Genomic DNA, 20,266 nt, shown 5'->3' with positions numbered 1-20,266 from the left:
GCCAGACAGTGCGAGCTAGCTAACAAGCAACCTGACGACGGTAAAGTTAACGTTAGCTAGCTGGCTAGCTTTCTGTCAACTCCAATCTAGACACTGTGAATAGCAATAACAAATTGTTATACCATTCACTCCACAAATAGACATTTATTCAAAAACGTTTTTACAAAAGTTCCATGTTTATTTGCGAAATTATACATACATGTATGAACTTTTTTCCCCGTCTCTTGCTCTGTGGTAGCCATGGCGATATCTACCCCTCACTGGCAAGTCAGCATCTGAAATCCTTCGCTCCGAAGGGCTAGTTTCATACCCACTACCCCTCGTTACGCCCCCTACCCCTACACGCAAAAAGGAATTGGGACACCACTACCCCTCGTGGGAACGCGCAAATGTAGGGGTAGGGCTGAGGAGTAGGGCTAAGGGGGGGTATTGGGATGGGCCCTAAGTGAGACCGACTTTAAGCAACACTATCTTTAAATCAGCACGTTCTCATCCATACTCGTACTATTTTGCCACAGAAGCCCTGGGCGTCACTAAAATGAGACTGGGGTCAGCCTTTTGCGTTGCAGCTTGACACAAAGAGTCAGTGGTAAGAAGGGCTCAGCGGTTAGGTTAAGGCACCTGACTCTGAGTGACGCAAACTCCACACCACTGTTGTAACCTGTAGGTCCATCCACCTACACTACCACCCACCCTGTGCGGACCTTCATGCTCCATAAACCATATCTGTTGCTCTGACCATCTAATAATGGTGTAGATGGGTTTACATTGGAGTTGACTGAAAGCCTGGTGTGTTTCACTTTAATGCCATCATTATAATAACACCTAACACACTGCCCAAGCAGCCTATTTTGGCGCTCTGGTATCGAGACCAGGCTGTTTAAACAGACTGCAGTATTTGTTTATTATTAACCTCAGTAGATTTATTTTAACCAAAGAATCATGAGAGTGCTTGTTTCATAGGGGAGAGTAAATTACTTAGCCGACCCAAACTGTCCACTTGCCCATCTTTGAGCTTATTATTGACTATTTGTAAGCAAAAATGGCACAAAATGCTGTCAGGTTTTGTTAAGGAAGCTCATTTTATAATCTGTTATTGTCTCTGTTATTGTCTCTTGTTCATCAAAGAAACTCCGGCTCTGCCTGTGTGAAAGTAAAAGTCAATGAGTTGAGTTATTTTGACAATAAAATCATGTCAACATATATCATATGAGTGATTTCACGTGACGTGTCATATACACTTCCTGGACACTTTATTAGGTACGCCTTGCTCGTACCAGGTTGGAACCCCTTTTGCCTTCAGAGCTGCCTTAATTTTTCATGCTTTCATGTTGCTTACGCCAAATTCTGACCCTACCATCTGAATGTCGCTGCAGAAATCCAGACTCATCAGACCAGGTAATGTTTTTCCAATCTTCTGTTGTCCAGTTTTGGTGAGAAAACCCGTGTGAATTGTAGCCTCAGTTTCCTGTTGTTAGCTGACAGGAGTGGCACCTGGTGTGGTCTTCTGCTGCTGTAGCCCATCTGCTTCAAGGTTGGACAAGGTGTTGTTGCTTCAGAGATGCTCTTCTGCACACCTTGGTTGGAACCAGTGCTTATTTGACTTCCTGTTGCCTTTCTATCATCTTGAACCAGTCTGGCCATTCTCCTCTGACCTCTGGCATCAACAAGGCATTTTGGCTCACTGGATATTTTCTCTTTTTGGGACCATCCTCTGTAAACCCTAGAGATGGTTGTGCTGAAAATCCCAGTAAATACTCAGAGCAGCCCGTCTGGCACCAACAACCATGCCACGTTCAAAGTCACTTAAATTGAACTTCAGCAGCTCGTCTTCACCATGTCTACATGCCTAAATACATTTAGATGCTGCCATGTGATTGGCTGATTAACTATTTGTGTTAATGAGTGGATGAACAGCTGTACCTTTTAAATGGCTGGTGTGTGTATATTTGAAGCCAAACCTTGATGTTTTTGTGAATCTAACTGAGGAGTTTTTGTTTTTGGTGTAAATGCAACTGTTCCATAAAGTTCCCCACATCCTAAAAAAAGAACATGGCACGAGCGTTGATGATTTTTTCCACATTGCACAAAGGGGGTTTGAGATTTCAAAATCAAATGTGGGTTCTTGAACTAATCTGTATTAGTGTTCTCCTCCATCATCACTCAAGAGCCAAATGTCTGCAGACTTCCTTTCAGATCATTTATTTTCATCCAGAGATCAAGAGAGGGAGGATGTGGTGTGAAGTAAGGAGCTCCAAAGTTTCACTCCAAAGTTTCGGACCTCAGGGCTCCGGCTCCACACAAAGTCCCTCAGCCTACAAACAGCAGGATTGAGGTCAAACACAGATGAAGACAAAGTGCAGGAACCCCACCATGACGGCATCTGACAGATGTGACTCCAAGAGCAAAGTAAAACAGGCAAAAGTAAATTGGAATAAGAGTTTGGAATGGCAGCTGCGTGCTTCTGATCCTCTCCAGCTGTTACACAACAGTGACTGCTGGAGGAAGTGAATACATAGCAACGTCCCCACCTGGTGGTGTTAAACAGGAGCTACATCATGACGCCACTAATTCTGTTGTAATGATTTCTCAGGCTAAAATAAAAATTAATTAACTCAACATTCAACTTTTTGTACAGAAAGCACAAACATTACATGGCCAAAAGTATGTGGATACACCTGTCTACATATTCCAGCATACTTAAATGTACTTTATTAGAATCTCAATGTTTGAGTGTCCTACTTTTTAGACAGTAGTGTTCTTCCAACTTTGAATCATCAGTTTGTTTGTTGTCAATATGACAATACTCTCCTGTGTGCAAAGCCATCTGTTTTGATTTTCTCTGCAAAGTTTGGAGGTATTCTTAGGGCTGTTTGCAGTATTTTTGAGATGCTGGCAGTGTTAAGAAGGCAGCATGTAGACCTGACGTGCAGCCCAGCCGGCAGAAGAAAATGTTGGCATTGTCTCTGCAAATTACAAATACGCTACATTTGCACATTTTACACGTATCACATGAGCGTTCCTAAACTGATGTCATATAGTGCTATCAAGGGTGTCAAGGGTGCGTAAAGTGGGGGGCTTTTGTAACTTTCTAAAACTGCCAAGACAGAACACAAACACCCATTTTACATTACGAACGCCTCAAAAATAAACAGACAATAAAATAAATTGGTACATCACAATGCAAATAAAAATGTAACCAATAAAATTAGGTAGTACAATACAAAGAAAGCAGGTGAGAGATAGAATAAAGAGAGAATAAAGAGAACATGCAGACAGTTAATCAATCACGTGAGATGGGGGATTCTCCATGTAGTTAATAAAAGGTTGCCATACTTCATAGAAAGACTTTATCTTACCTTTAGTGAGTAAGTTATTTCCTCCAGAGCTACGCAGCTGTTCACTCTGGAGGGCCACAGTCCAGCAGGTAATGGGAGATCTGACTTTCATCTCATCGCAATATACTCTTTTGTCAACATCCAACAAGATTTCTGCGAGCTTGACTGAATATCTAAGTCCGTCCATCCGTCCATCCATTTTCATCTGCTTATCCAGGGCTGGGTCACGGGGGCAGCAGGCAAAGCAAAGCACCCCAGACGTCCCTCTTCCCAGCAACACTTTCCAGCTCCTCCTGGGGGACCCTGAGGCGTTCCCAGGCCAGATGACATATATAATCCCTCCAGCATGTTCTGGGTCTGCCCCGGGGCCTCCTACCAGAGGGACGTGCCCAGAACACCTCCAGCGAGAGGCGCCCAGGAGGATCCAGATCAGATGCCCGAGCCACCTCAACTGACCCCTTTCGACACGAAGGAGCAGCGGCTCTACTCCGAGCTCCCTCCGAATGTCCGAGCTCCTTCCCCTATCTCTAAGGCTGACCCCAGACACCCCACGGAGGAAACTCATTTCCTAGCTAAGTCTAATATAAGAATTTAAGAGGCTGCCCAGAAGGCATACCTCGCGACCCATTAGGAAAGTGACTCCATGGATTGTGGATGAAGCATCACAGATCCCCTGCCAGAAGCCTTGTGGTTTACTACACTGCTGGTTGGACTGAAGGAAAGTGCCCCAAACTAGACCACATCTAAAGCTAAGGGGTGAGAAATTGGGTTTAAATCCATGAGGCTTGGAAGGGGTGAGATAACCATGAACACCTTTAAGGAAATGCACCATTATCCCCATCTGAACCCTTCTTGTTTCCTTCCCCTCTCTAAGAGGGCAGCTGAAATTAGTTTCCATTTATAATATGATGACACAGACTCTACTGTGGAATTTCTCCATTTCTTCGTTGGTTCGCAGTAAAAAGGCGAGACCCAACAGATCTGATCAACACTCAGATGACTGGAGAGTGATAATCAGGCAGCACCTGTACATCTTTCAACATCCTGATTTCTGTGTTAGAAATAAAGAACAAGGAAAAAGTTTACACGGCTGGACTCAACTTCTTCGTTTCGTAATCACCATGGGAGACTGATACTCATGAAGCAAAATCTGCATTGGCAGAAGACAAATGAGTATTGTGGAGTAACTGGATTCTGACATTATAGATTTAAAAAGTCATTCATCAGCCCAGTTGAAGAGAAGAGAATGTTGGCTTTGTACATTTCTGCAAACCACAAATACATTACATGTGAATGTTTCATACGTATCATATCAGTGTTTCTAAATTGATCCAGTAAATGAGCGGACGTTGTCACCAAGAGGTGTCGAGGATGATGAATGGTGAAACACTTGGTGAAACCAATGCCAAGCTTCGGACCACTGCATTCAAAACCAACAAAAAACATCTCTTGTATTTTAGGGCAGCTTTTGAGGCTCCAGCTGTGGGTGTTTTTAGCGACCCATCACTGTTTTTCCAGCAGGGATTATGCCCCCCAAATTGGGTATTTGAAGCCAAAACATGATCATTTCCTAATCATAACCAAGTGGTTTTGGTAACCAAACCTACCCACATGTTGAGTTGTTAAAAGATTCAACATATCTGCTCCATAATAATGTATAAATATACGTATCTATGGTTTGCAGTAATGTACAACATTAATTATGGTGATAGGGTTGCCTTCATTACAGATTGTGACGCCAGTTTCTAAATTTAAAGATTTCTAAAAGAAAACTGCTGATAGACTCACACTGACACATAATATGATTTTAAAGTGATTTATTGAAGAATAAATGGTACTAAAACCAAAAACATACCCTATCGCAGGTGGACGGTTCCAACTTTTACAATCATTCCAACATTTAATAACAAGCAGGTCTAACAAAAAAGTCTCCATATCCACAGTTCTCTATTGTCCCACTCTTTGTCTCTGTAAACATTCCTGCTGTCCTGTGGAGGCTGAAGACAGACATGTTCTTCATCTGAAGCCAGCCACAGTGCAAACATGTTCATGATGAATTTTCATCAAGCAGGTTGATTTTTTGAAACTTTTGTTGGCTCAGACAACTTACTGTATAATCCCCAACACAAGGACGCTTTCATGGCTTTAGTTAGCAGCTGAATACACACAAACTGAAATATCTCAGCCACTACTGGATGGGTTTTTTATTAAATGTACAGACATTCATGAAACCTACTGACTTTGATGGTCTCTTTTCTTCTTCTGTTGTAGCACCATCAGCTGAAAATGTCCATTTTTTCTGTAGTTTACTTAGTTTATGTAAAATAGATAGATAAACCAACGGTAAGATGCGTAGAGTGTCTGCGTCCACGTGGTCATACATTTGGGTTACGTGTAGACGGTCCATGCAAACTCTGATCTCTTCCATCCTTCTTGTTTCTCTTCAAATCTTAAAATGAATCTACCAGACAAATAACATTTCACACTTGGTTTTGTCTCCATTTTCATCTCTTCTAGCAGGTTTTAGGAAGACAAGAAGTGCCCGATTGTCTTTTTTTTTTACGTAAACAGGAAAATCCCACACTCGTAGCAAGCCATGTCTTTATCTCAGGAAGCGAATACTCATCTTGTGATCGATGTTCACTTTCTCCAGTGACTGAAAACAAAATGAAAATAATCATTTTATTGTTAAAAGCTATGTTACATACTTTTCCTATTGTACATGTAGACATTTGGTCACCTCCTTAAAAGTATTAATTTCTTCTGTTAAATGAGAACATTTGATGATATTTAGGACTTCAGTGTTAGCTGTTTGCGTCGATGTTCGTTAATGTTCCTCATTTCTTGTTTAGCTGAATCAATTTTATTCTTGTTTTGTTACAGCAAAATGGTTTATTTCATTGTTCAAAGACTTAACGAGTCACTTCAGCAAACACATTTTCTTTGAGTTTTCATCCTCACAAAACAACTGTTACTTCTTTAATATTTAAAGAAATCAAGCAGAAAAAAACATATATGTGCCTCTGTTATCAGGAACGTAGCCTAAACTTAAACCAAATTACTTAAAATGATTGTGCTGTTTTGGTTCATATTATTATCCCCAATTGTCTATGTGGTCACTACTTCAGTTTGCCTCCCTCTCACCTTCCTGAACTCGTCGAAGGAGATGGCGTTGTCTTGGTCCAGGTCGGCCTCCTGGATGGCTCGCTCAGCGATGCTCTGCAACTGCTCCTCTGTCACCTGCATCCCCAGCATCGACCGCAGCACCTGTCGTTCACGGTTAGTGATCAGTCAGTAATCACATCCAGAAATGACTGGACTCTTACCTAGACTCAGCTCCTCTTGGCACTAATGTGGAAGCTTAATTTCCTTGTGGTGTGCCTCAAGGGTCAATTCTGGGCCCTATTCCATTCTCTGTATACATAATATATGGTTAGATTTCTATGCAGATGATACACTATTATATCCTCCTGTCATTCCTATTGAAACACGTCGTTTGGTTGGCCTAAAGGATGTTTTTAAAGGATATTAAGTGTTGGATGTATTTTTTCATACTTCAACTTAAGCTGTGTTGATTTCCTTCAAGAAGACTCTCCAAAAGTGTGCACCATTAAACACATTGGTATGATTTATCACAGCATATGTAACCATTTTAAGGGGCCTTTTTTGAGATACTGATTATATGTATGGACAGTAGAGAAGTCCATTATGCTGCAGGAGTCATTGTAGATGTTTCTGTGTTCATTCATTTTCATATTTAAGCCACAACTCTGGTCAATTGTAATCCATTGTGATTTTCTGCATCCAAACTGCCCTTGTAAGTGAACTGGCAAGATGCAAACATTTCATTAAAGTTGCACCTTTTTTGTATTGCAGGGACTCTGGGTAATGCAGTGAAGTAGTCATAACTTTCATCACATAAATCTACCTGAAAGCACTCAGTCTGAGTGCAAGCAGTACCATTTATAGAGTTTTAGGGAGACAAAGTGATGAGTTTAACAGTTACAGACCTGAAGAAGCTCGGCTCTGGAAATCTTTCCATCTCTGTCCTGATCGTACAACTGGAAAGCAACTGCACACAAACAGACAAAATCACCAGTGCATCTCAGGTCATAGACTACAAATGAAAAGCTTGAGCAGAACAAACCAAAGCCAACTGACATTTGAGTTTCCTGGTCCTGCTGTTGGCCGGCTCCGGCTGTGCTCCATCTCTGGTCCGGTTTGATTCTGTGGGACGGAAATGAGCCAGAACCCGCACAAAGGTGGGAAAGTCCACCGTCTCCTGTCTGGAGAGAGTGAGAGGAAAGGGAAATGTTTCCTGTTTCCCATTCAAGGTGCCTAACAAACACAGGATGGACCATAAACTACTCTGAAAGACGGCTGCTGTCAAGTCCAAACCCTTGTAACTCCAGCTCCGTTCCAGTTTGTCATATGAGATATTTAATGCTTCTCTGTGGTTGCATAAGTACTGACGAACTCCATCTTCTGCTCTCAGATTTTTTTTTTTTTTTGGATTCTTAACTATTTGTCTCTAGTTCAGAGCTTTGTGATTCGAAAACAACAAATGCAAAATGTAATAATTTCTCTGTGATAATTTATATAACTGATACCACAAGACAGCAGAAAATGTTCAATTATCGGAAACACTATTGGCCCTGTTTAAACAATCTATAGCCCATGGTCTTAAGTGCATTAAGGGCATGTCTAACTAATTTTTTGCTAGTTAAACAAGGCATAATCTGGGCCCAGAGAAAAGTGTAGGGGGAAAGGCAACACGTTCTCCGACCTCGTCAGATATCAACATTTGGTCATGAATGTTCAACGTTAAGATATGATGTGCAAGGTACCCTGGGTGTGTCAACAACAAACACATGTGGTCACGTTTAGCCAAAACATGCACATGGTCGGGTTTAGGAAAAAAAAATTGGATTTGGCTTTACAATCATATGGGAAGCAAACACTAGCCTCCAAAGTGAACGTCAGTGGCTGTTGTTATAGGCTAATTTAGATTAACTCTTTCCCCGCCATTGGCAAGATATTCTGTCAATTCGTGTTTTCACTGTTATAAGATGGGGGGCGTGGATACACACATTGTGGAACAGAACAGCATTGCTGTGTCCAAAAACAAACGAAGAAGATGATCTGCTGGAAACTGGAAGAAGATGCTGATGACGGAAATGTAGCAGCTTTTAAACTGCATGAAAATGCCGTCGCTGACAGGAAAGTTTATGGTTGCAAAAGCCATGGAGATATTGATGGGCTCAGACTCCGACACTTCATGTTTTGATCAACATTCTGAATCTGATTTGGACGAAGAAGCAAACGAGTTTGGTCGGACGAAACGGGATCTCTATGACGGTGACAGTGACACACAGACGAGACGACCACAGAGGAGACGGAGACAACAGAACACTGAATGATCACTGAACGTGGTGATGTGTTCTGCTGTAAGAGAATATTATCTTAATTACTTTCATTCATACAATTCAAACTGACATAAGGAAATGAGAAAAAACAAAAACTGTAAATGTGAAATTGATTCTATACTTGAAAATGAGTCTTTGACAAAAAATGCTATTTTTCAGCTTTTTTTGTATTTTTTTTTTAATAGAGATGCACAAGTGTTGATCAAAAAGAAATGGAATAAGACAGAATACAATGTTGTCTTGTGTTTCAAAGCAGAAGGTCTCTTCTTTAGTTTCATGTATATACTGTTTACATATTCATAGAACAACTCATTCTGTGGGTCTTGAAAGATTAGTGAATATGATCAAAAAATGCTGGCGGTGGCTGGAAACTCTAAAATAAAACTCTGGCGGGGAAAGTGTTAAATAGGCTGTATTGCAGCCACTATAAGGCACAGTTATGTATTGCAGTTTTTGCCCAAAAATGGCTCTTTTGATAGTAAAGGTTGCCGACCACTGGTCTAACCACACCTCATTTTAAGACCTACCATGTCGGTCTGACGCTGGCAATGACAGTCGGGCTGTGCTGCGTGCTGATTTGTGCAGGGTGTAATATCAGGCCCTATGCTGCACTTTGCAACTTAGTCAGTGTTTATGGAAAGTAGCTGTAAGTGAGATGTCCTTAATGGTCTAAAACCTGAATAAGAAACAGCATTACAGTCAATAACAATCTGATCTCATCCACTCTAAAAAGGAAACATTAGCAGGCTGCTGCACCCTGGAGAGAAGAAGGCACTTATGATTCTGTCTCCGATGGGATTCAAGGCCAACTCCCGAACTGCTCCGAAATCCTCAGGCCTGAGACACACAGAGAGAATATATCACACAGCCACCACAGAATTAAGCATTACTGATATAACTTCAGATCACTTCAGTGGAATATTGGGAACAGATTATTAGTAACAGTCAGATTATTAGGAACAGAACAGGAGAACAGGAGAAGTTAAAGTTCAACAAGTCTCTAACAAAAACTGAACATTCATGAAGGTAAGGATTTATTGCAGGAGTTTGAAGGGAGTGAGCCCTTTATAACTGCTAGCATGCAGTAATACAATGCTATCTGTGAATTAGTTAATGAAACAAGCTGTTAGCCTCGATGCACAAATGCGTTTTCACCTTTTAAAAAAGCATAACGCAGATGGAGGAAAAGTAAGTTGACTGTTCATTATCAGATATATCACAAACAACTCATAACTTACAATAAGGCAATTAAACGCATCAGCTAAGCACATTTCTCCAAACTTATACAAGATAATCACAATAACCCCAGATTCCCTTTTACAACCATTGACCTTTTAATTAACCCAGTTTTTAGTAAGTCAGACAGTTTGCCCTCTAACTCCACATGTGAGGAGTTTGCAGTCCACTTCAGAGACAAGATAGACACTATTAGAGCAAATTTACAGCAACCTAAGAGTTTTAGTATGGAAGAACCTCTGTGTGAGGAAACACTGGAGAAGTTTGTCCTGGTTAATGCTGAGGTGCTCTATAAAATCATTTCCAAATTAAAACCAGTAACTTGCATTTAGATCCAATTCCCACATCATTTTTAAAGAAGTTTCTAGCTGTTTGGATGAGCATGTTCTTCATATAGTAAACTGTTCTCTTCAGACGGGGCACTTAAAACTGCTGTGGTGAAGCCCCTTCTGAAGAGAAGCAATCTAGACCCATCAATTGTTAATAACTTCAAACCTGTGTCAAATCTTCCCTTTTTAAGCAAAATTTTAGAGAAACTAGTTTTTAATCAGTTAAACGAGTTTTTAGATTCAAACAAAGTTCTTGAACAGTACCAATCTGGTTTTTGGGCCAATCATAGCACTGAAACGGCACTAGTCAAGGTTGTAAACGAGATTAGGTCAAATATGGACACTAAAAAGATCACAGTACTTGTCCTACTTGACTTAACTGCAGCCTTTGACACAGTAGACCACTCAGTTCTTTTAAATAGACTTCACACTATGATTGGACTATCTGGCACTGTTCTTAACTGGTTTGAATCATATCTTTTAAACAGGGAATTTTTCTGTTGGCATTGATGACTGCTCCTCCAAACGCTATAAAATGGACTGTGGAGTCCCCCAAGGTTCAATTTTAGGTCCAGTACTTTTTAATCTTTACATGCTGCCACTTGGAGGGGTCGTCAGGAGGCACGGCATACAATTCCATAGTTATGCTGATGATACACAGCTATATATTGCCGTGTCTCATGATGACCCAAAGCCACTTGATGCACTTTTTAGCTGTATTTTAGATAAGTGCATAAGTGCTGGATGGCAGAGAACTTTCTACAGCTCAACCAGGACAAAACAGAATTTTTAGTTATTGGGTCTGAAGCACAGAGAGAGAAACTGCATACAAAACTACAAACACTGGCTCTGGAACCATGTCAAAAAATAAAAAATGTTGGGGTAATAATTGATACTGACTTCAGTTTTGAGCCCCACATTAAGAATATAACAAAAACAGCATTTTATCATTTGAAAACATTTCCAGAGTCAGGCCGTTTCTCTCTAATGCTAGTGCATGCTTTTATCACCTGCAGAATTGATTATTGTAATGCTCTTCTTTCTGGTCTTCCTAAGAAGATCATTAAACCATTACAACAAGTTCAAAATGCAGCCGCTCGAGTTCTGATGAGGACCAGAAAGAGAGCACACATTACTCCCATCCTGGAGTCTCTGCATTGGCTTCCTGTTAGCTTCAGAAATTATTTTAAGATTTTTTTATTAGTTTTTAAAGTTCTTAATGGTCTTGGTCCTTCTTATTTATCAGATTTGCTTTTAACCTATCAGCCCTCTAGGACCCTCAGGTCCTCTGGTAGTAGACTGTGAATTATTCCAGAAGTTAGAACTTAAACCCACGATGAGGCGTCCTTTTCTTACTACGGCCCACGTCTGTGGAACAGCCTGCCAGAGGATCTGAGGGCAGCAGAGAGTGTGGATATTTTCAAAGGCAAACTCAAGACCTGCCTTTTTAGTTTGGCTTTTAGTTGATTTTTACTGATCTATTTATTCTTATTTATTTACTTATTTCTCATCTATTTATTGAAATTTTTAGACATTTTATCATTGTCATATATTTTAAATCCTTTATTTCTTATTGATAACTTTTAGTCATATATATTATATGCTTTTAAAGTTATCTATTTAGCAATTTATTTCTATTTATCTATATACTTTCATTTATGTAGATTGTTCTGGGGCATTTGTCTTTTTATTCTGTGAAGCACTTTGTGTTACAATTTATTGTATGAAAATGTGCTATATAAATAAAGTTTGATTGATTGATTGATTGATTGACTTAATTAATGGACACCACTTTACTGGGGAGTTTGATCATGTTCAAAATGCAGGGACCTCGAAAGAAACTCCAGATCTTCCTCATTTTGATTTTGTGGTTAAAAACCACAATAAATAAATAGGAGAAAAATTCCATAAACTCTGGCTGCTCTCACTCTCTCTATTAGAAACACGTGTGTTCAGGATCAAAAATCCTAATCTGGCTCCTTCACACAGAATTCGTCCACATGGACATCTCGATGTGATAACTATGACAGCCTGTTGTTTACATGAAGCATTTTTCTGCACACTGGTGTGTGAGCGCACCGACCTGAGCTCTCCTCTCTGGTCGCTATCCAGAAACTCAAACCTCTCGTACAGACGAAGGATGTGAGCAGCAGAGACTGAAACACAAAGAAGGTTTGATTGATTGATGGAAACGTCACGTCGGGAAACCACAACACTGAACATGTTTCACAACCAACAGCTTGGATATATCAGTGGTTCGTTCTGCAGCAGGTCACATTTCACACCGCAGCTGCTGTGTTGACTTTTCCATATTGTTTAAACTCATGATAAGAAGTTGTGTTGGAAAGTTGCACTCCTGAAACACACAGCAGAGAACACACGATACTGTTACCTTTCACTTTAGACCACAGGAGAGGTGGTCTCCGAGTCTGTTATTCAGACGATCCAGCTTTGAGTTATCACTGTGTTATATTTGAGTGCCTTTATCATGAGCAGGGGCCATTTTGAAAGTAATTCTTTGTGGTGTGTCAGAAAAGAAAATCGTGTGAGTTAGGTTGTTTCTTGCATTAAAACCAACCCCTTTTTGACGTAGCGACTGTGTTGACCAATGTGGGCACTTGTTAGTCGGCAGATTTACCTACCTATCAGCTGTCTTCTACACAACTTCAATTTAATATTTGGACTATCCCAAATACTACACTGAAGTTTGTGGAAGACAGGTGAGACACGTAGCCAACACTACTCACGAACAGGAGCCCTGTCAGAAAGGGGTTGGTATGTTGACGCCAACCAATGCCATGGAAGATTTAATGTTCTAAATGTGTTACGACGGCAGACATGCTCTTGTTAACAGGGTAATTTCTGTCATCTTAACACACATTTGATGTGTTACGATGTTGTATTTGTTGTGTGTTAAGACGAACAAATTTGACTTATTAATACGAAGGTCAAAATAAACATTTTAGAGCCCCTACGCGAGCTGAATCTCAGATCTTGGATGCTGCATTACAACACAACAGTAACTGAGCTCTCAGGAATAAAGATGACTCAGTGATTGTGAGAACAGGATATCTACAGGATACTGATTTATTAATCTAGAAATGAAGGCTTGGAAAAGGATGAGCGGGAATGAGAACACCTAGGCAACATGCCTGCCAAGGTGCAGATTGTTTAAGACCAACAAACAACAAAACAGGTCATAGCGAGTCATTGCTGTGTTTGATTGTGCCACAAAACTGGGATCTTTTTCTAATTACTACCAACTTGTTTTCTTGCCTTAACCTAACCACATGTCCCCCTCATTTCCATGGACAAAATTTCAAACCTTTTCCATGACCTTTTCAAGGACCTTTAATGAAATTTCATTTTGGAAAAGCACAGACGTCACTGTGTCTGCTGCACCTGCTGGCCTGGTTACGGTACTTCTCTAGACACACACACACACACACACACAGGGGAGTTCCATAACAAACACCGCCACACTACGTCACACACACATAACGTCTAAAAGCAGAAGGCTTGGCCGGTATAAGTCCTGGAAAATGAGAACTGTGCAAGTTTTCCATTTGTATCAAGCATCAAATAAGTTGTTTAAGTTCATTTGTCTTACTTGACATTGCACGTCCTTCAATGGCGACTACTGAGCATCGCAGTGTTGATGCTGAAACGATATATCGTGCAGCCCTACGTTAACGCTTAGTAGAGCTACGTTACGTCAACAGCTAACTTACAGAAAATAAATTTGCCATTGTGTTACATTATGTGGAGGTTTATCCCCTGAAGATTATGGTAACAATTAATTTCATTACAAACAATAACAGTCCATGACTTTTCCAAGCCTGGAAGATGAGACTGTGAAATTCCATGACTTTTCCAGGTTTTCCATGACCGTGAGAACCCTGTATATAATAGAGTTTATAGCCTTCCTTTTCTCACAATCTGAGCAAGCTGCACATTTATTGATGGTGATAGAACACGGAAATTGCCATAAAACATCGTTCTTGACACGAACACTGACTTTTAATGTTTTATTTGTTATATGAGTTAAGCATGGACAAATATTCTGATTGTTTGTCATTCAAAGACCAAGAAATGCTCAGTATCCTACATACTAGTGATGTTACTGATGCTCGGGGTCAGCCCAGTCGACAGGAGAAAATGTTGGCATTGCACATTTCAACCACGGATACATTTGTACGTTTCATACTGATCATATCAATGTCTCAAAAGTGTCACAGTGTATGAGCTGACTGGGTGACATGCAGACCACTGTTCAAGATCAACAGCCGACAAAACAGAGCTACGTTATGTCAGTGGCTAAAAAAATAAATTCACAGTCATTTCCACAGACTTATCCAGGTTTTCCATGACCCTGGAAACCCTGCACATAACAACAAATGTAACGTAAACGTGGTCTTCAGAAACGTACGATGCCAACATGTTGTTCTGGCTCTTGGGTTGTGTACAGAGCAGCACAGCGAGCAGTTATCTGTTCAGTTTGTGGTAAACAATCTCCACAGTGTCTGTATCAGTGCGGACAGTTCAGGGTGTTCACACACAAACTGAGATAAACAGCAGGTGAAACAACACTGATGAGTTTAACAGCGTTCACTGTGCTGCTATCAGAGAGCTCACACTGAGGCCGTAGCACAACCCACCTCACACTAATTCAAATTCAGACACAGTTTTGATGTAAATGAATTTTCCAGGGGGTGTTTTTGTCCCTTAAATCACAACTAAAGTCTTTAATATCTGTGGAAATGTTGCAAAGTGTTTCCAAACTCAGGAGGGTACGTTTCCAGTCTGTTTGTATTATTGATGGATCAATTCCAGCAGGAAACCTCCTCTGTGTCAGCTGTGGCTTCATGTTTCACAGCTGCCTCCGTCCTTCAGAGTCAGAATTCATGACTGTTTATCTGTGATGATTCATCAGAGAGCAGAGACCCTTTGTGTCAGGAATTTAAACTCCTCAAACTTCAGCTATGTATTCAGATGAAGGTAAAATATGACTGGAGTCCAGAACAATCATCCAACAGACTCGTGACTCGCGACTGACTGAACTCAAGAGACTCAAATAATTGCTGCCATTTTTCTTTTTCTTTAGTCTGCAGAACTCGACTGTTGAGGCTGCTCTCTGCTCTCTGCTCCTAGTTTCCCACAACCTGCTCTTTGTCTCAGATTTTGCACAAAAACAAGCAACAGATGTGAACTCACAGCCAGTTTCCTGCATGAGCTGCTGGGCATTGGGGATGTTGTTCATGCTGGAGCTGTTGGAGCCCATCCTGCGGCTACAACACAAACCTGACTTGTGATTTTAGTTTCCTGGAGGCGTCTGGCTGCAGTTAGAGCAGGCTGACTGTATCTCTCTGTCTGCACCCTGCAGCCACGCCACAGATATGACGGATGGGTTGGTCAGCCAATCACTACTCACCTAACAGGCACTCACTGACCAATGAGCATCCTAGATCCCACATTCACTGTAACAATGATGTTTGGAGAGCAGATAAACTGGACATGCAACGAATTTCTATGCAATTAATAATTGACTCATTCAAGTTGTTTCCATGAGCCAATCACCAGAATGATGGCACTGTACGTGTATGCAAACCACGTCACATTTGTCACATTATTATAAAGTGGATACATTCAAACTTAACTTTTCTTCATGATTCAACAAAGCTGTGGTAAACATGTGCTTCAAGAAAAAGAAAACTCTTGGTTATGGTTGGGAAGAGTTCATGTTTTGGCTCAAGATACCCACTTTTAGGGTCACAATGACAGCAGGAAATGCACCAATGTCTCAGTGAGAAATATCCATATATCCAATATGCCCACTAGCTCATCTGGTAGAGCGGGCGCCCCACGTACCAAGGCTGTGTCCTTGCTGCAGCAGCTGTGGGTTCAAATCCAACCTGCAGCCCGTTGTTTCATTTCATTCCCCCTCTCATTCTCTTTCATGCTACAGCTTTCAAATGAAGGCAAAAAACCCCCAAATATCTTTAAAACAAATTGCTTTTTGTGGCACACTTTGACAGCACAAAATGAGGACATGTTGGTTAGTTTTATGTTGAGAACACACACACAAGAGTAGGGTGTTTTTAACATCTGTGGTTACACATATTAACTGCTTTTCGCAGCACTATCTTGACAGGAAACACAGTGAAGTCTCTGTAAAAAACAACCACATTTCATAGAGATGTTATGATACGTGTGAAACGTACAAATGTAATGTATTCTGTGTTTCCAGCTGGTTGTAATGATGCACATCTACAACACAGCTTGTTCCTCAGTGCGTTGACTAAATGGAGCTGATATTGTTCAATAAGGACAAGTAATAGAGGGAATCGCCTTGCTGTTTACAAATACTTCCGGGTAGAAAACGGGAACTGCCCACTGGTTCAACATCCCATTGTTCTGACCATATTAAACCCGTTGTTCCGAAATCATCATGATGCCCTGTGGTTAAGGTCTGGTTAGGTTTAGGCACAAAAACCACTTGGTTAGGGTCAGGAAAAGATCATGGTGTGGGTTAAAATGAAAAAGAAAGTGACAAACACATAAGCCGTGAGCCTGCTCCGCCTCAAACCTTTCCCAGCTGATCCAGAGCCGGTCGCGGCGCACCATCAAGGCAGAAATACGCCCACCGGGAGCCGTTCAGCACCGCGGACCGTCGGACTAATGGGATGTCGGACCAATGACATGGACCCGTAGAAAACCAGCAGAGTTTAGCTATATATATATCTCTCACATTTTTCACGTCACTATATCACTGTTTAGACTATTCTGATGTTTGTAAAGTCTATAGACACAATGATTGAACAAACATTACTATTTCTGTGTGCACATTTTGTAATTAATAACATGGTTATCATAGATTAGCTGGGCTAACCGTTAGCTGTTAGCCGTTAGCGGTGTCTGTAATAACTCAGTGTTGATAACTTATCGAATGAAATTTTGAAATTACCTTGTTTATTTTACATTTTACTTAATCTTTTCTCCATTTGTTTTGACTATGGTTTTCTTCCCTCGGTCTGGCAGAAATCTATTATAAAACCAATCCCTAAGTCTAAAAACAATGATCCCAGAATCCCCATGAACTATAGTGGGGTAAGCCTTTTAAGCTGTGTTTATAAAATCTATTCCAGTATATTAAATGAGCGACTGATGCTATTTTTGGAAATGTTTGGTTTATTAGCTGATGAAGAAAATGGCTTCCGTAAGAAAAGAGCATGTATTGACCACATATATTCTTTATTTACTATAGTTCATGCCAGAATACAAGAAGGGGGATCTGTTTGTTGTTGTTTTATTGATTTTTGCAAAGCTTTTGATTGTATTCACCATGGTCTTCTTAGCTTTAAATTATTAAATACTGGAATAGATGGTAAATTTTACAAGGCACTAAAAGCTCTTTATCGGACCCCAGTGGCTTGTGTGCAGGTTAATCAGTATAGAACGGGCTGGTTCCCAACTCCATCTGGTGTCAAACAGGGGGATGTACTCTCTCCCACCTTGTTTGCCGTTTATATAAATGATCTTGTATTAGAAATCAAGCACACAGCCATAGGGGTCAGATTGGGTGACCTTACGGTTGGCTCTCTTCTGTACGCTGATGATTTAGTCCTCCTCACAGAGTCTGAAAATGAGCTCCAAATGTTATTAGATGTTGTGTACAACTGGTGTGGGAGATGGAGGTTGAGGATAAACGAAGATAAAACACAGGTTGTGCACTTCAGGAAGAAGGGACAGGTGCAGTCCAATTTCACTTTTTCTTGTGGGTCAGCACCTTTATCCTACACTAGGTTGTATAAATATCTGGGGTTTACGTTAGATGATCATCTCACACTTGATGAGGAGATAAATGTTCTGTCGGACTCTGCGGGTAGGGCCCTGGGAGCCGTCCTTAATAAGGTTAAGTTTTGCAGGGATCTTGACTATAAAACCTACACTCAGCTGTTTAAATCTTGTGTTTGTCCTATTTTAGATTATGGTGCAGGAGTTTGGGGTTATGGAAAACATATAAAGTGTGAAGCGGTACAGAACAGAGCCATGCGTTGTTCTCTGGGTGTGCATAAATTGGCCCCAATACTTACATTATGCGGTGACATGGGTTGGGAGCCATGTGAGGTAAAACATGGGGGTGACATGGTGCGATTGTGGAACAGGTTGATCAATATGCCTGATAATAGACTTACTAAACAAATTTTTTATGGGATCTCTTAAACAATTATTCTTGGGCCAAGCAGCTTGAAAAATTATTTGGTATGGCTGGTCTTCAATATGTATATAGAAATAAATTATCTTGTTCTGCCAGTCAAATTAAAAGAGTATTATTTGAAAATTATAAACAAAAATGGTCAGAAGAAGTTCAGTGTAAACCAAAATTGAGAACATATTGTCTGATCAAAGGTAATTATAGCCCGGAGCACTATGTCACCCTCAACCTATCCAGAGCTCAGAGGTCAGTTTGTGCCCAGCTGAGGTGTGGTATTCTGCCTCTGGCTCTAGAAACTGGACGTTTCCATTTGATCCTTGAGGAAGACCGAAAGTGTTGTTTGTGTGATCTGGGAGAAATTGAAAATGAATTTCATTTTTTGTTTTACTGTCCTTTGTATCATGACCATAGGCAAAGGCTTTTCTGTAAAATTTTATCTGAAGATGGACCGGATTTGTTTTCAATGTCTGATGAAGGCAGACTCCACTATTTATTTTCAGAAAAGGTATTCCTATTAGCTAAGTTCATCCAAAATGCATACGAGCAGCGTAGGAGTACACTATATGTGTGAAACACTATTACCACCTAACATTAATATGTATGTAGGTGAGAAATGTCCATGGGTATATATATGTATGTATGTGTGTATATATATATATATATATATGTATATGTGTGTAGGTGGGTGGATGCATATATGAAAGCATCATTTCCTGTGCTTTCCTTTTGGTTATGTTGTTCGGCTCCTTCATGTCGATTTAAGTGCCTTGTAAGCCCATGAGGGCTGGGCACCTTTGGTGTATGACACTTGGAAATAAAAAAACAAACAAACAAACAAACAAACTCAGTAACTCAAGAAACGGTCCGTAAATTTTTTTTTTTTTTTTTCAGCGGATGTCTTAGTTACAACATGATTGAGCTAACTGGAGTAGTTTCATGTCGTATCCGACAACGGGAGGCTTTTAACAGATGACGTCCTGATGTTAGCTTTGCTGCTGCTGTTAGCTGTTAGCTGTCCCTGTCAGCTGCAGCCACTGATGCTTTCTAGACATTTGTGATTTCCCATAACTGAATAAATACCACACATAGCAACACAAAACTGCTATGCTAGCTCAATCATGTTGTAAGACATCCGCTGGAAAAAAATATTTTTTTCACGGACTGTTTATTGAGTTACTGAGGTATTACAGACATCGCTAACGGCTAACAGCTAACAGCTAACAGTTAGATCAGCTAATCTACGATAACCATGTTATTAATTACAAAACGTGCACACAGAAATAGTAATGTTTGTTCAATCATTGTGTTTATAGACTTTACAAACATCAGATTAGTCTAAACAGTGATATAGTGACGTGAAAAATGCGATTATATATATATATATATATATATATATATATATATATATATATATATATATATATATATATAGCTAAACTCTGCTGGTTTTCTACCCGGAAGTATTTGTAAACAACAAGGCGATTCCCTCTATAGCTCACACTGTCATTCTGTTAATGGACACTAGATGGAGCTATATCCACATAAATGCACGCTCTCCAATGTCCTCAGAAGAATTGCAAAATCCCCAGGAGTGGGCCCTTGGACTTGTATCTTTGACAGCACACAGGGAGGACATGTTGGTTAGTTTTATGTTGAGTCAATGAAGAAAGACAACACGCACTCTCAAAAAAGAAGAAAAAAGTCTGGAGGTGCTCGACAAGT

At 40.4% G+C, this 20,266-nt stretch overlaps 1 protein-coding gene across 1 annotated transcript; it reads right to left on the bottom strand.

Moving 5' to 3' along the window:
* Positions 1–5,140: 5,140 nt before the first annotated feature.
* chp2 (calcineurin-like EF-hand protein 2) lies at positions 5,141–15,701 on the bottom strand. Its single transcript, XM_033630687.2, has 7 exons — positions 15,544–15,701; positions 12,413–12,485; positions 9,521–9,601; positions 7,500–7,624; positions 7,349–7,410; positions 6,483–6,605; positions 5,141–5,994 (listed from the first exon to the last, which is right to left on the bottom strand). The coding sequence occupies exons 1-7, from the start codon at positions 15,608–15,610 to the stop codon at positions 5,941–5,943; spliced, it is 585 nt and encodes a 194-aa protein (XP_033486578.2). The 5' UTR covers positions 15,611–15,701; the 3' UTR covers positions 5,141–5,940.
* Between the last annotated feature and the right edge of the window lie 4,565 nt (positions 15,702–20,266).

The sequence above is a fragment of the Epinephelus lanceolatus genome, chromosome 4 (assembly GCF_041903045.1).
Source record: "Epinephelus lanceolatus isolate andai-2023 chromosome 4, ASM4190304v1, whole genome shotgun sequence".
NCBI classification, from domain to species: domain Eukaryota; kingdom Metazoa; phylum Chordata; class Actinopteri; order Perciformes; family Serranidae; genus Epinephelus; species Epinephelus lanceolatus.
This window is presented reverse-complemented; position numbering and strand designations above follow the sequence as displayed.